This window comes from Tachysurus fulvidraco, chromosome 14 (genome assembly GCF_022655615.1).
Source record: "Tachysurus fulvidraco isolate hzauxx_2018 chromosome 14, HZAU_PFXX_2.0, whole genome shotgun sequence".
NCBI lineage: Eukaryota > Metazoa > Chordata > Actinopteri > Siluriformes > Bagridae > Tachysurus > Tachysurus fulvidraco.
Window position 1 is genome coordinate 22733036 of NC_062531.1, and position 16158 is coordinate 22749193.

A 16158-nucleotide genomic window follows, 5' to 3' on the forward strand; every position below is an offset into this window, starting at 1 on the left:
AAAATTCTTATAAAATTTTAAATATAATTTACATTATAAAAAGGTGAGGGTGCAAACCATTCACTGTCCTGGGGTAAAAAAAAAAGAGAAGGTGTTAAGGTAGTCATACAATTAACACCAGTAAAAAAAACACAATTAAAGAAAGTCATTAAGAATAATAGCTCAGAGAAATGTCCTTACAATCAATTATAATTTTTAATTATAATTTTGATATAATTCTGTCCCTCTGTGTATGTGTCTGTTTGTCTCTGTGTGTAGTTAGTTAACTAGCATGTCATACCCTAGTGGTTAAGGTGTTGAGCTTCCAATCGGAAGGTTGTGAGTTTGATCCCATGTCCACCAAGTTGCCACTGCTGGGCCCCTGAGCAAGGCCCTTAACCCTCAATTTCTCTGCCAAAAGCTGTAAATGTAAATGAGTGTGTTGCTCACAGTCCACGGTATATCTCTGCCTCATACCCACTGTTACCAGGATATGCTCTGGATCCACCACGAGCTTGACCAGGATAAATTCCCTACTCCAAGGGTGTGTGTGTGTGTGTGTGTGTGTGTGTGTGAGAGAGAGAGAGAGAGAGAGAGAGAGAGACACTAATCATATATTAAAAACACAACATATACATATAGTTTAAGAGTTTATACAGTTCATACATCCCGTAAACCTAAAGCCTGGCTCCTTGATCACATGAATATGAGTTATACGTAAATAAATCTCGCGACAGATTCGAGCACTTTCGTTTCACTGCAAAGAGAATAACAAAAAAAGAAAGAAAGAAAAAACTAAAAAAAACCCCAAACAAACAAACAAAAAACCCAAACCGGTTCATTGTCTGCGCTGAACTCGGTGTAGCACTCTTACGTTACAACCCACGTGTTTTCATTCTCTCAGCTCAGCGCGACGACGTCGCCGTGCGAAATGACGTCACGCCTGTTCTGTAACACCGGACGCACGCGGCGGTAGCGTCCGCCAGGCAGTCAGACGCTGTCGTGCGTGTGTTGTTTACAGCGCGTGGAGCCGAGCGGAGAGTCTCTGCATGGAGCTGCGCACCGAGCCGGTGGTGGCGAGTTTGGAGATGTCTGCGCTGCAAGGCGGTGAAGCCGAAGGCGACGGCGTGGGCTCAGAGGACGACACTTATGAGAGTTTACCTCTGCACGCGTCCTTCAGCACGCACATGACAGCCGGCGCGGTAGCAGGAGTGCTCGAGCACACGGTCATGTATCCGGTGGACTCCGTTAAGGTAGCTTTTTACGCTTCACACTCACGTGCACACGGCAACACTAACTTTATTCCTGAATCCAAATCGACTCGTTAACTATGCACCCAGCCTTAAACCTACAAGTGATGGAATCCCCCTATACCGCCCTTTCTAGTGCACTCCGATTTCAGGACGTGTCGGTTTAGGATACGGCTCACGGAGGCGGTTCAAGCTTGTTGCTAACGCGGCTAGCTGTCCTCAGGACACCGTGTACGCCACGCGCTGCCGTTCCGTGACAGTTGGGTTACCTCAGGGAAGCTAACTAAGTTAGCACCGGTTCGAACTGGCCAGTTGTTGTGTTTCTTTTCTTTACAGAATAATAGGAAAGCATAAAAAGTTGTCAGTTCAATAGCGTCTCATGAATACAGGTCATAATAGTCAAGAAATAAAGAAAAAAAATAATTAAAAAGACAACAGAACCACGACAGAAAAACCCAAAGTAAAAAAAAAAAAGCTTTAGTGCTACAAAAGTGCTATTAGACTACAATATAAGTTTATATTTAATACATTACAAACCGACCCAAAGTGAAGGGTCGTGTTAGGTGGTTTCCGGTTTTCCCAGTGTTTCCAGTACAATATGCCGGTTTTTCCCAGTGTTTCCAGTACAATATGCCGGTTTTTCCCAGTGTTTCCAGTACAATATGACGGTTTTTCCCAGTGTTTCCAGTACAATATGCCGGTTTTTCCCAGTGTTTCCAGTAAAATATGCCGGTTTTCAGTTTTTTTCCATCCATAGTAGTAATGAACAGAAGTCTGAGGAAGCTGAAAACAAACAAACCGTCGAGTGTCTCTCATGTTATACACGTCTTAGTAATCCAACACTTATAACCTGTCATTATAGCAGCATAATGTGTCACTGGAGACCCTAAAATAGGCTTTGTGGTTTAAGTAGTTGAAGCTAAAGCTTGTTAACTGGTTACTGTAACTGCAGAAACAGTCATGGTGAAGAATGTGGTGCTAAAACCTAATAATATATAACGTGACATTCAAACTGAACAGAGTTTATTAGTACAGAGCCATAAGTCCTGCATAAGGCTGGCTGACAGGCTCCAATTTCATCCTAAATACAACACCGATATAGGAGCATTGAGTATCGTCGATACTGATCCTAGACGATAATTTCTTTTTATTTATTTTTTTTAGTAGGAGTCGTCTTCAGAGTTGATGACTTTCTTGGCTAACAAACAGTTGCTTGATGCATTAGACAGATAGATGCAACTTTATTGTCATTGCATATACATACACATTATATATATATATATACACACAGACACACACAGTCAAGCCCAAATTCTGACTTAAAGTTACTTTTTCAATTCAACCAGCAAGTTTTTTCTTGATTAGAAATGACACAGGCGTCTCCACGAAGATAATAAGACGATGTACAAGAGGCATCATTGTGGAAAAAATTATTACTCATCGTTTATTTACATTGGAACAAAATGTGGAATGTCCAAAATGATTCATACCCTTCTCCATAGTCAATAGAAAAGCCTTTATTGCCTATTACAGCAATCAAGCATTTGCTGTAATTGCTGACCAGCTTTATATATATATATATATATAATGTGTGTGTGTGTGTGTGTGTGTGTAAACATATGTACAGCATGTAATATATATGTATGTATGTATGTATATATATATATATATATATATATATATATATATATATATATATATATATATATACATACATACATATAGGTGTACAAGCATATTATACATATAAACATATGTATAAATATGCACAATATGTGTATAGAATGAGGAGTATTAAAAAAACCCCTTAATTACTCTTTTATAACAAACTTAACAATTCAGAAATTCAGCCTTTCCACATACCGGCATATTTCTAATTCAGAAGATCTGTCACAAATATATGTGTATCAATTCAACTGCTGTTAAACCGTTAGCTTGCACCTTGGTCACTGTGTGTCATGCAGCAGGTACATGTATAGCATTGTAGTGTAATACATCATCACAACTCTCATTAAGCTTAACTCCAAACGAAACTGACACGAGCAATCAGCCATTACATTTTACAAACAAAACCAGATTCCAACAGTATAAAGATGAGCACTCTGTGACCAAAAAAACAGAATTTTTTTATACAGGGCCATGTGGGTTTGGATTTTGTTTTCACTTAATAATGAAAACCTTCATTTAAAAACTGCATGTTGCGCTTACTTGTGTTAGCTTTGACTAATATTTAAATTTGTTTGATTATCTGTAACTTTAAAGTGTGACACACGTGCAAAAAAAAAAAATCAGGAAGGGGGCCAACACTTTTTCACACTACCGTATTATTATTCTAAGTACCAGAATTATTCAAATGCACCCGGTAGTTTTTGAGATGTACTCATTTGAAATCGAGCATGTCATTTTCAAGCAAGAGGCTCAAAAATAGGCCTAGGGTTCAACAAGTTAAACATACAGTAGGTACACACTAAACGAAAGCTTTTGTTTTGTTTAAACAAAATCTCATGTGCCCCGTAACAGATGTCGTACCATGCCGATTAAAATAACAGGCATCAGTTAGTGTTAACTGAAAAAGGGAAAAGTAATCCAGTGTTTTGGATCAGTATTGGCATCATACAGTATCTAAGCAGTGCTCTGTATCTGTTCACTTTTTTATTTTTTGATATCAAATTTATTAAGTACATTTTTCACCAAAGCAGCACTAATCTTTAGTCCTGCTTAGTTCAGGCCGTTAAAACAACAGGTCATTCATATCTGTACCGAACTCAGCGAACGATATTTTGGACTAGGGAAATGTTAGTCCTGTAAGTCTTTTGATTAAACAAAGGAGAAGTCTGTGAACAAAAGCCGCTGCTGGAACCAAATCCGTCACACAGCCACCAGTGGTGTTAAAATGCACAGGCTGGAAACGATATGACGTATTGTTCGATAAAGCTCGAGGGCTGTTCAGCGCTGCTCTTGTTGCCTATTGTCAGTGTTTCCTTCGACACTGCCAGTATGCACTCGCAGCATGGTTTGACCAAAACATAGTACGTGTCTGGACAACACATAGCCCAGATAGTTGGCAGACAAACCGGGCAGCTGCGGACTTCGTCCGGAAGGAAGCGGGCTGTGATTTTGTTGTGTGTGTTTGTGTAAATCAACCCAAGAAATAAATTTACTTCATACATCGTATACAAACCGTACGGCAATAACCGAGAAAAAAAAAGCTACTTATAAAGGAAGGCAGTATTATTTCATCCATAAAAAAAGTCACAGGTATAAGGTTTACGTGTATAACAATTGGCTACGGAGGTGTTCATATGTCGTACTTATCACTTTATATTCCCTGCTTTTTATTGTTAACTATGATGTATGTTAAACCATTCACCGTATTTTTTGTCTGTATGGTAGTATCAGTAGGTTAAACCTATCCTGAGGCATCTCTTGTTGCCCCTGCTCGTACACCAGCCCCTTGTCTTAATCTAGAAAGCAGCTGTGAAAAAATTAAAAAAAAAATTTTGTCCCTCATACTAGAATGTAAGCTGCTTTGCGATTAGCCTTAACTCTTGCTAGAAATTTGTTAGAATGAATACACAAATAAAGTAAGTCTTTTCAAGGAGCGCTCAGTCTCTCAGATGTATATGTGTTTAAAGCTCTGTTCATTTTACATAGGTGCAGATGTCTAGCAGGAATCTTTATATCGAGATATTAGCCACAAAAAAAGATGGACCTAAAGAATGTGTCTGTGTGTGTCTGTGTCTGTGTGTGTCTGTGTCTGTGTGTGTCTGTGTCTGTGTGTGTCTGTGTCTGTCTGTGTCTGTGTGTGTCTGTGTGTGTGTGTGTCTGTGTGTGTGTGTGTCTGTGTGTGTCTGTGTCTGTGTGTGTCTGTGTGTGCCTGGGTCTCTGTGTGTGTGTGTGCCTGGGTCTCTGTGTCTGTGTGTGCCTGGGTCTCTGTGTGTGTGTGTGCCTGGGTCTCTGTGTCTGTGTGTGCCTGGGTCTCTGTGTCTGTGTGTGCCTGGGTCTCTGTGTCTGTGTGTGCCTGGGTCTCTGTGTCTGTGTGTGCCTGGGTCTCTGTGTCTGTGTGTGCCTGGGTCTCTGTGTCTGTGTGTGCCTGGGTCTCTGTGTCTGTGTGTGCCTGGGTCTCTGTGTCTGTGTGTGCCTGGGTCTCTGTGTCTGTGTGTGCCTGGGTCTCTGTGTCTGTGTGTGCCTGGGTCTGTGTGTGTGTGTGTGCCTGGGTCTGTGTGTGTGTGTGTGCCTGGGTCTGTGTGTGTGTGTGTGCCTGGGTCTGTGTGTGTGTGTGTGCCTGGGTCTGTGTGTGTGTGTGTGCCTGGGTCTGTGTGTGTGTGTGTGCCTGGGTCTGTGTGTGTGTGTGTGCCTGGGTCTGTGTGTGTGTGTGTGCCTGGGTCTGTGTGTGTGTGTGTGCCTGGGTCTGTGTGTGTGTGTGTGCCTGGGTCTGTGTGTGTGTGTGTGCCTGGGTCTGTGTGTGTGTGTGTGCCTGGGTCTGTGTGTGTGTGTGTGCCTGGGTCTGTGTGTGTGTGTGTGCCTGGGTCTGTGTGTGTGTGTGTGCCTGGGTCTGTGTGTGTGTGTGTGCCTGGGTCTGTGTGTGTGTGTGTGCCTGGGTCTCTGTGTCTGTGTGTGCCTGGGTCTCTGTGTCTGTGTGTGCCTGGGTCTCTGTGTCTGTGTGTGCCTGGGTCTCTGTGTCTGTGTGTGCCTGGGTCTCTGTGTCTGTGTGTGCCTGGGTCTCTGTGTCTGTGTGTGCCTGGGTCTCTGTGTCTGTGTGTGCCTGGGTCTCTGTGTCTGTGTGTGCCTGGGTCTCTGTGTCTGTGTGTGCCTGGGTCTCTGTGTCTGTGTGTGCCTGGGTCTCTGTGTCTGTGTGTGCCTGGGTCTCTGTGTCTGTGTGTGCCTGGGTCTCTGTGTCTGTGTGTGCCTGGGTCTCTGTGTCTGTGTGTGCCTGGGTCTCTGTGTCTGTGTGTGCCTGGGTCTCTGTGTGTGTGTGTGCCTGGGTCTGTGTGTGTGTGTGTGTGCCTGGGTCTGTGTGTGTGTGTGTGTGCCTGGGTCTGTGTGTGTGTGTGTGTGCCTGGGTCTGTGTGTGTGTGTGTGCCTGGGTCTGTGTGTGTGTGTGTGCCTGGGTCAGTGTGTGTGTGTGTGCCTGGGTCTGTGTGTGTGTGTGTGTGTGTGTGTGCCTGGGTCTGTGTGTGTGTGTGTGTGTGTGTGCCTGGGTCTGTGTGTGTGTGTGTGTGTGTGTGCCTGGGTCTCTGTGTGTGTGTGTGCCTGGGTCTCTGTGTGTGTGTGTGCCTGGGTCTCTGTGTGTGTGTGTGCCTGGGTCTCTGTGTGTGTGTGTGCCTGGGTCTCTGGGTCTGTGTGTGCCTGGGTCTCTGGGTCTGTGTGTGCCTGGGTCTCTGTGTCTGTGTGTGCCTGGGTCTCTGTGTCTGTGTGTGCCTGGGTCTCTGTGTGTGTGTGTGTGTGCCTGGGTCTCTGTGTGTGTGTGTGTGTGCCTGGGTCTCTGTGTGTGTGTGTGTGTGCCTGGGTCTCTGTGTGTGTGTGTGTGTGCCTGTGTCTCTGTGTGTGTGTGTGTGCCTGGGTCTGTGTGTGTGTGTGTGCCTGGGTCTGTGTGTGTGTGTGTGCCTGGGTCTGTGTGTGTGTGTGTGCCTGGGTCTGTGTGTGTGTGTGTGTGCGCCTGGGTCTCTGTGTGTGTGTGTGTGTGCGCCTGGGTCTCTGTGTGTGTGTGTGCCTGGGTCTCTGTGTGTGTGTGTGCCTGGGTCTCTGGGTCTGTGTGTGCCTGGGTCTCTGGGTCTGTGTGTGCCTGGGTCTCTGGGTCTGTGTGTGCCTGGGTCTCTGTGTCTGTGTGTGCCTGGGTCTCTGTGTGTGTGTGTGTGTGCCTGGGTCTCTGTGTGTGTGTGTGTGTGCCTGGGTCTCTGTGTGTGTGTGTGTGTGCCTGGGTCTCTGTGTGTGTGTGTGTGTGCCTGGGTCTCTGTGTGTGTGTGTGTGTGCCTGGGTCTCTGTGTGTGTGTGTGTGTGTGCCTGGGTCTCTGTGTGTGTGTGTGTGTGTGTGTGCCTGTGTCTCTGTGTGTGTGTGTGTGTGTGTGTGTGTGTGTGCCTGGGTCTCTGTGTGTGTGTGTGCCTGGGCCTCTGTGTGTGTGTCTGCCTGGGTCTCTGTGTGTGTGTGTGTGCCTGGGTCTCTGTGTGTGTCTGGGTCTGTGTGTCTGCCTGGGGGTCTGTGTGTCTGCCTGGGTCTCTGTGTGTGTCTGTGTGTGTGCCTGGGTCTCTGTGTGTGCGTGTGTGTGCCTGGGTCTCTGTGTGTGCGTGTGTGTGCCTGGGTCTCTGTGTGTGTGTGCCTGGGTCTCTGTGTGTGTGTGTGTGTGCCTGGGTCTCTGTGTGTGTGTGTGTGTGTGCCTGGGTCTCTGTGTGTGTGTGTGTGCCTGGGTCTCTGTGTGTGTGTGTGTGCCTGGGTCTCTGTGTGTGTGTGTGTGCCTGGGTCTCTGTGTGTGTGTGTGTGTGCCTGGGTCTCTGTGTGTGCGTGTGTGTGTGTGCCTGGGTCTCTGTGTGTGCGTGTGTGTGCCTGGGTCTCTGTGTGTGCGTGTGTGTGCCTGGGTCTCTGTGTGTGTGTGCCTGGGTCTCTCTGTGTGTGTGTGCCTGGTTCTCTCTGTGTGTGTGTGCCTGGTTCTCTGTGTGTGTGTGTGCCTGGGTCTCTCTGTGTGTGTGTGCCTGGGTCTCTGTGTGTGTGTGTGCCTGGTTCTCTCTGTGTGTGTGTGCCTGGGTCTCTCTGTGTGTGTGTGCCTGGGTCTGTGTGTGTGTGTGCCTGGGTCTCTGTGTGCGTGTGTTCCTGGGTCTCTGTGTGTGTGTGTGCCTGGGTCTCTGTGTGTGTCTGTGTTTCTCTGTGTATGTGTGTGTCTGTGTCTGTGTGTGTCTCTGTCTGTCTGTGTGTGTGTGTGTGTGTGTGTGTGTGTGTGTGTCTGATATTGTCTTTCTTTGTGTATGTGCATGTGTGTGTGTGTGTGTCTTGTCTCAGGCATTCTCAGTAAAAACTGTGTATGTTTGTTTGAGCGAGGGAGAGAGAGAGAGAGAGAGGGAGAGAGAGAGATAATAGAAATAGCATAAAATATCCAAACCCTTCTGTTATATTTAGAAGGAAATTCTGATATTTAAAGAGAGGAACAAGAAAAACAGCACAGAGTTTCATTTATGTGGTGTTTACAAGCACTTCTTCAATTTAGAATTGTATTTCATTTTTCTTATAAAATCTGGCAGGTACATCAGAGCTCTGACGCTTGCCAGGACAGACACAGTGTGTTGTAATCGAATGACTGCAATTTCCTCCAGTAGTAAAAGCCCGGAGCGACGCAATCGGAATTTCTTACGAGAAGGAAATAATCAGGAATTGGGTAATGCTTGTGTGTGTGTTTTTCTGTGTGTGTGTGTGTTTCTGTGTGTGTGTTTGTGCGCCTGCCTCACGTTTCCCCTGTAACCTTTGTACACAGTGAGTAATTAAGTTGTAGAAAAGTGAGAGACGAGACACACTCAGTCATGCTGTTAAAATTCTGAAGACTTTGTAGAGTTTTTTCTTCTCAAATCCATCCAACATTCAACACGTCCTAACATCAGCTTGCTGTGCATCAGTTTTACTCTTCTGGCTGGGATTAAAGCCTGCAGAGAAGCGGCACAGTATCACAGAACGCAGGGATTCGGCCTGGTGGTTTTAATGGGCTTTAGGACATGCTGAATGCTGACCGCTGTCGTCCCCATGAACGTATGAGAGTACGTTATAGATTCCTGTAATCAGATCTTAGCCTTGAGCAGCGGCGCATGCTAATCAGCTAGCTGGAGATCTGGGAGGAGTGACGGGGCGTGTGCTGTTATCTCACTGGACCAGAGGTGTGAGGTCCAGCTTTCAGTTACTTTGTTACACACTTACACAAGGACAAGATATACAACTGGTTATGGCAGAGAAACACACACACACAGACATACTGACAGATAGTCACACACACTCTAGCACTTACAATTACATACACACTCAGACATATAGACACACACACACAAACACACACACACACACCTAGCACTTACAACCACACACACAATCAGACATACTGACAGATAAACACACACACCTAGCACTTACAATCACACACACACTCAGACATATAGACACACACACTAGCACTTAATCACACACACACACTCGGACATACTGACAGATAGACACACACACTAGCACTTACAATCACACACACAGGCATATAGACACACAGTCAGGCACACACACACTCAGACATACTGACAGATAGACAGACACACACATACTAGTACTTACAACCAGGCACACATACAGACACACACACATACCAGCACCTACAACCACACACACTTAGAAAGACACATACACACTCAGACATGCATACAGCTTGACACACACACTCAGACAGACACACACACACATACTAGTGCTAACAACCGTACACACACACTCAGACACACACACACCTTCTGTACTCTTAAGGATTTTAGTGGATGAGAAGGAAGAGGAAATACAGATTGCGGTAATCTCGCTGCAAAGAAGTTCGAATCCAGCGAAAATATTTACTCTGTAATTAGAGCAGCAGCGCGGCCTTCACCCAGTCACACGTCCTGCACTGTGTACTGTAATTGTGCGAATTGAACAAAAAGCAGAGGATTTACTCTTAAAGCTGCCGCCGCTGGCTGCTGTGATGCCAGTGGTTTAGCTGCAGTGTTTTAGCTGCTGGCTCGGACACCTCTGCCTGGATCTACACAATAATCCTAGAACAAGCCAGCACCAGAGCCTGAGCTCATGCACCAGAGCTTTATATTTACTCCCAATCCTGAACAGTGACAGAGTGTAAAAACACATTCAGACTCTCACTTAATCCTGTTTAAGGCATTTATCTTCTAATTAAATGTAATGAACTATACAGACGTTTCCACACTATTTCTCAGCTCACAATTTTCTCTGTATTCTCGCAGTGATGTCAGGTTGTCTGGAGTACACACACACACACACACACACACACACACACACACGAACGCACATGCACTGCAGCCACTGACTCTTGAACACTCTTAAATACATACAAAAGCACAAACTGGCCATTACAACACAGCAACAGGCAGAAAGGGGCTTATTTTTATATGGGGCTTATTTTTTATCTGGCAAGACTTAATAAGTAATCTGAATTTAAACTGATCTCTGATTCATTATTTGAGTAAAACCATGCGATCCAGACCTCAGTGTGTACTGTCACAAAACAAATCCTCTAAACGTCTCCCACTGCATCATTCATAAGGTTTCTAAGAGCTCGGCGTGTTTCGTTTTTCCCCCTCAGACACGCATGCAGAGTTTACAGCCAGACCCGAAGGCTCAGTACCGCAGCGTGTACGGAGCTCTGAAACAGATCATGACGACCGAGGGCTTCATGCGGCCCTTCAGAGGCCTCAACATCACTGTATTGGGGGCGGGTCCGGCTCACGCGCTTTACTTTGCGTGCTACGAGCGCATCAAGCACAGCCTCAGTGACGCCATTCAAAATGGCGGCAACAGCCACATCGCCAACGGTACGTACGAGTGAAGAGCAGCTCTGTTTCTTTCTTACGTGTGGAGAAGTGATGTTTGGTTTCGTTCCTTGTTTCCTTGCAGGCCTGGCCGGAAGCGTCGCCACCGTGCTCCACGATGCCGTCATGAACCCTGCCGAAGGTGAAACAGCACCGTTTCAGTCAATAACAGTGCTCACGTTGCATGTGTGAACTATTCCTCTTCATGGGGATAATAAGCAGGGTTTAGAACGCGGGATAAGTGTGTTTGTGCGTGTTTATCTATGTAACAGCATCTGATTCTCTGCCTGATTTCTCCTTAGTGGTGAAGCAGCGCATGCAGATGTATAACTCGCCGTACCGAGGCCTGTGGGACTGCGTGCTGACAGTAAGCCGTAACGAGGGCATGGCTGCCTTCTACCGCAGCTACAGCACACAGCTCACCATGAACATCCCCTTCCAGGCTCTGCATTTCATCACGTACGAGCTGACACAGGAGCGCCTCAACCCTCAGCGCCAGTACCGGCCGGGAACGCACGTGGTGTCGGGCGCGGCAGCGGGCGCCGTGTCGGCCGCTCTCACCACACCGCTTGACGTGTGCAAGACGCTGCTGAACACGCAGGAGGACGTGGTGTTAAATTCGGCTCGTGTCAGCGGCCACCTTTCGGGCATGGCTAATGCCTTCAGGACAGTCTACAGCCTGGGAGGCTTTCCCGCCTTCTTTAAAGGTGTGCAAGCGCGCGTCATTTACCAGATGCCTTCGACGGCCATCGCATGGTCCGTCTACGAGTCCTTCAAGTACTTCCTGACCCGGGATGAACAGAACAGCTCGGGACAGGACAGGATGAGGCGGACATGAAGAACCCGGAAAGGAACTTGTAGACCAAATCAGCAACAAATCCCAGAGGAGACCCCTGTCTCTCACGCCGTTTGTCTCGACCACACTTTAGTGTAAAATTCCGAAACGTTATTTATCGGAAGACTTTATAACATTTACAAACAGAAAAATGTTTGTAGGCTAATAAGCAGTCACAGCTAAACACGCACAAACATGGACTAAAAGAAAGGAGAGCAATATTGTTTCTCCTGACACGTAACGGCAGCACTTGGGGTCGTTATCTTTTATCTTAATTAAACCTATTAGGCTCTGTGTCAGCGTCTAGCGAGCGGACGGTGTCATGGCGAGCCTTTGGATTCCGTTTCATACGCGATCCTCGGCGACGACAGACAAGCAGACCAACTTTTTTGAGCTTCTCGGGATGTTGGAAGTCCTGTAGGTCTTTTGTTAGTGAGCAGCTTTGAATTTACACAAGTGCTTTTCTTTGACAAAAACACTGCCTTTACTTCATACAATTGTATCCTACCTTAACACCTGCAGTATCTAGTCGGCGACATCCCGTAGTTTAAACTCCTGACGTGCGGAGATCTTGTAGCTTAAACACGGTGAACTACTGACAGGTACATCGATAGGCTTTAATATTACAGATATACAGTATATTATAAAATGTCGGTCTATAGCTAGATGAAAAGCACGTAAATGTGTCTCCTGTAAGTGGCCTTGCGATTTTGTTCTGTATCCGAAGCTTCAAATTGTCTACTTTCCCTAACGTACAGAAACACTAGGCTCGAATGTTCGCAGAACACACACTCCGTAAGAAGGTACAAAAGCCGTTAACGGGCAGCTCGGCAAACCGTTTCGGAGATTTCAAAGTGTAACCGTCTCGTCTTCGAGCATCGAGTGCATAGCATTGAAATTACGCACAACTATATAAAGCTCCTGTAACATATTTGGTGGGTTATTATAATGACAAAGAGGTTCCACCTTTTTGTCTTTTGATTTTTTAGCTCTGATTTTAGAGCACGCGCGTATGCCGGTCTCGGTGGTCCGACGCTCACCAAAACGTAGGCTTCTTGTTTTTACGTTTCCTTAAATCGACATTTCAGATGTATATATTAAGGCAAATCTCGTAGCGGAAACAAAACGAAACGGAAATTTTTTTTTATCACATCATGATTTTATTTCCTTGTGGACAATCAGAATCTCGTGGTTTTATGATCTATGCAGCTTTATCCCGTTTTAACTATGGGGTAAAAACAGGGATCTTTTTGTTCACTCGTGTGGGTGAAGATGATTTATCGTGTACATTTGGCAATATAAACCTTTCTATTTAACAGAAGGTCCTTTATTTGTTGCTTTACGTTCCCCCTAAATGTCTGTCCAGAAGTGATGGACATTTGCTTTCAATTCCACTAATATTTTTTTAATTATTTGTTTTTGTTTGTTTGTTTGTTTTTTAATTAAACATTTATTGGGTTTATTTTCCATCGCCTTGTGTAGTATTGAAACGGTGTATTCTCGTAACACCGGCTACGTTTACATGCAAACATTTACACCGATCCGAACGAATTCAACCAAGTGGAAGATTTTAGGACTGCAGGAAAGATGATTTGATGGAAAATTTATTAGAACATTTCCCTGATTTTCAGAAGAAAGGAAGCGGCTCCGATAAGCAGCCGGAAAATAATCGACATTCTGAAATCACCCCAGGGAAAATTAGACGTGCTCACCCCTGTCGATCACAGTGACATTAGCCAATCGTGTGCATCTGTGGGCTCATGTATGCGGAAGAGGGCAGATAGCGCTTTCCTTATAGAACGTGTCACGACTCACAATTGAGCGGCACTTTGAACAGATTTAATGGCTGGCTTAGTTTGAATTTTCCCCGGTTGGTAGCAGTGTGGTTTTGGGTGGGAAATTCCAGCGACCTATCTTGGCGGAAAACAGACGGGGGAAAGGGAGGGAGGTCACTGGGGGCCAAATATATATTTAAGAACCTTTGGGCTAAGAGACTTGGACTTTACCAGTGCAGCAGGGAATTAGTGACCTCTCAGCAACGAATGATAAAATATTTCACTCATCAGCCAGAGAGCATCCGAGTAAAGGTCATTTTATTTATTTATTTATATTTACCCTGAAGTTCTTATGTTAGCAATATCAGCTATCAATGTCAACTATCGTCAGACGATTCGACTTCCTGCGTCTTCTGCATCCTCAGTGAATGTCTGGCGAACTGTCTACTCCATGAGCGTCCCATCGTATCCATCATATCCATTCCATTAAAGCAGAAGCCACATGAATGTCTGTTTTAAAGCCAATATCAACTGAATAAACAGGTGAAATCTGCCGTGCCTTTCTGGGTTTCTGGATTTGACCGAGCTCCCCTTCTTTACCCGAAAGTAAAGGATATTTCATTTTAAATCGGTTCTCCAGTAACACCAGTGTTTTCACACATACATGACTCTGAAATGATTTACATCACTGTTGTTCTTTTATTTCTTCTTATTTGAACGGATTAACATCTTTCCTAATGTTATTCGGATTGGCCTTTATTATGACCGTGCAATCTGGATCATTAACAGATCTTTCGGCTTGCTGATGCCTTTTGTACAGTATTCCAAGACCCAAAGATTCAGAGATAAATCTGTACAAATAGACGTATGTTAATATTATTAGAGTTCATTAGGTATAGTTTCTTTTGAGGATCTTTAAATTCCTCTTTTATTCCACAGCTTATGCTCGCGTTAGATGCGTAGATGCGCCATCATAATCCGCTTTTTCAGTTCTGCCGCGCTGACTGAGAAGGAATATCTTGATAAACGCACAAAACTTTGCTTCAGTTGCTTTAGATGTTTTTTTTTTATATTTTCATCATGATTCCCATCTGGCTCGATTCTCATTCCATTGTGAAAACCCTTCTTGTCATTAATGTGAAGAATCTGATGAATAAACAGTGCTGCTTTCTTCACAAAACGATACCAGGAAGAGTTTTGAACACAGTGTCATTTACAGTACTAAATATACCAGGCATTGGAGAAAAAAAGCTATCATGCGAGTTTGATTTGTGAAAATGCTGCTACAGTTTGTAACACTGGAGCTGAAATAAAGATGTAATTAAATGTTCCTTTGTGAGTTTTCCGTTATTGTGCGGCCGGTGGATGTGATACTCTAATTTGTATTAATTACATTTATTCCTATTAATGAATAAGTATAATTTCTATCAATTTTTATATCATATAATTATCATTTTATAGAATTTTTTAATTGCCGAATGAAGCTTTTTACATGTAAAATTGTCAATGAATCAATTAATTAAAAAAACATTAACTAGTATATTAGTATACTTATATTAATATAGTACATATTGTTTAGTGTAGAAATATCATATGCAAGTGGGATGTGATCCCTAAATATAATATTTGACCATTTGAGGGCGCTACAGACCTTCATTTTACTTTATGAGGCTTCTGTTTACGTGAACCTTTCACTTCAAGCCATAGTTCAGGGACTTCAGGCACAAAGGGAAAAGAAGGCCATTTAATTTAGGCCACAATGGACAAATAACAGAAAATAGCAGTAGTCATCATAGGTCAATCTCATAAATATTCATAGAATTTTGCAGAATTCAACAGAATTATGCAGTTCTTTGAAAGGTTAAAAAGTTTGTGACATAGGATTACCTAATAAAGTTTTTTATTTACCCGAAATATATTCAAGACACGTTCGATGTCTCACATTTACTTCATTACTTTTGCACTGGAGCTTCTGTCCTGAAGGTTTTTGGGTTTTTTTTAATAATTGCAGCTTGACTCAAAATGGTGAAGCTGTAAATCTCAAAGCCCTTCTGTCCTAAAGAATCTCCTGTGGTTGAAAATGTACTGACAAACTCTTCCTTTCAAATCAAACTAATGTATAGCTTTAAAAAGATTAGTCATTTGACACTCAACATGCTCAGTAGCACCCAAGTGCCCGCTTGCAAAATAAACGTCTAGATAATCACAGTTCTGCAGAGATGTTTCAGCAGAAGTCAAATGTTAAGGTGTGCAACTAATCAATTTGTCTCGTAAGCAAATAAAACCTACATAGGCTAGGCCAGACGTCTCCACGTTACCATTACTTAGGGGTAATGTATGGTGCTAAGCTGTTTAGCTAGCATAACAGATTTCTAAATGGTTGACACAACAAGGTTCAGTAGTCCAAAGACAGAGTAATACATGGAACAAAAAGCAATGCCACTTACGGAAAGACCCAGGCGGATGTGATATGTTAGTAACAGACTTAATAACCTGTGGCATGTTACAACCGGGGGTGCACGGTGGCTTAGTGGTTAGCACGTTTGCCTCACACCTTCAGGGTTGGGGGTTCGATTCCCGCCTCCGCCTTGTGTGTGTGGAGTTTGCATGTTCTCCCCGTGCCTCGGGGGTTTCCTCCGGGTACTCCGGTTTCCTCCCCTGGCCCAAAGACATGCATGGTAGGTTGATTGGCATCTCTGGAAAATTGTCCGTAGTGTGCGAGTGAATGAGAGTGTGTGCCCTGTGATGGGTTGGCACTCCGTCCAGGGTG

General features: G+C 44.5%; 1 protein-coding gene across 2 annotated transcripts; it reads left to right on the forward strand.

Annotated features, from left to right (window-relative positions):
- Window positions 1-915: 915 nt before the first annotated feature.
- slc25a37 (solute carrier family 25 member 37) lies at window positions 916-14718 on the forward strand. 2 transcript variants are annotated; one of them, XM_027152773.2, is made up of 5 exons: window positions 1118-1232; window positions 8460-8593; window positions 10553-10781; window positions 10864-10920; window positions 11081-14718. In XM_027152773.2, the coding sequence occupies exons 3-5, from the start codon at window positions 10559-10561 to the stop codon at window positions 11614-11616; spliced, it is 816 nt and encodes a 271-aa protein (XP_027008574.2). In that variant the 5' UTR covers window positions 1118-1232; window positions 8460-8593; window positions 10553-10558; the 3' UTR covers window positions 11617-14718. The 2 variants fall into 2 exon arrangements, with proteins under 2 accessions (XP_027008573.2, XP_027008574.2); XM_027152772.2 differs by lacking the exon at window positions 8460-8593 and having other exon boundaries at window positions 916-1232.
- The last annotated feature ends 1440 nt before the right edge of the window (window positions 14719-16158 follow it).

Excerpts from the sequence above, each read along its gene's own strand:
- slc25a37 (XM_027152772.2), top strand. The coding sequence starts at position 1,029 with ATGGAGCTGCGCACCGAGCCGGTGGTGGCGAGTTTGGAGATGTCTGCG. Across the intron at positions 10,782-10,863 it reads CAACAGCCACATCGCCAACG|GCCTGGCCGGAAGCGTCGCC; the intron begins GTACGTACGAGT and ends GTTTCCTTGCAG. Across the intron at positions 10,921-11,080 it reads CGTCATGAACCCTGCCGAAG|TGGTGAAGCAGCGCATGCAG; the intron begins GTGAAACAGCAC and ends ATTTCTCCTTAG.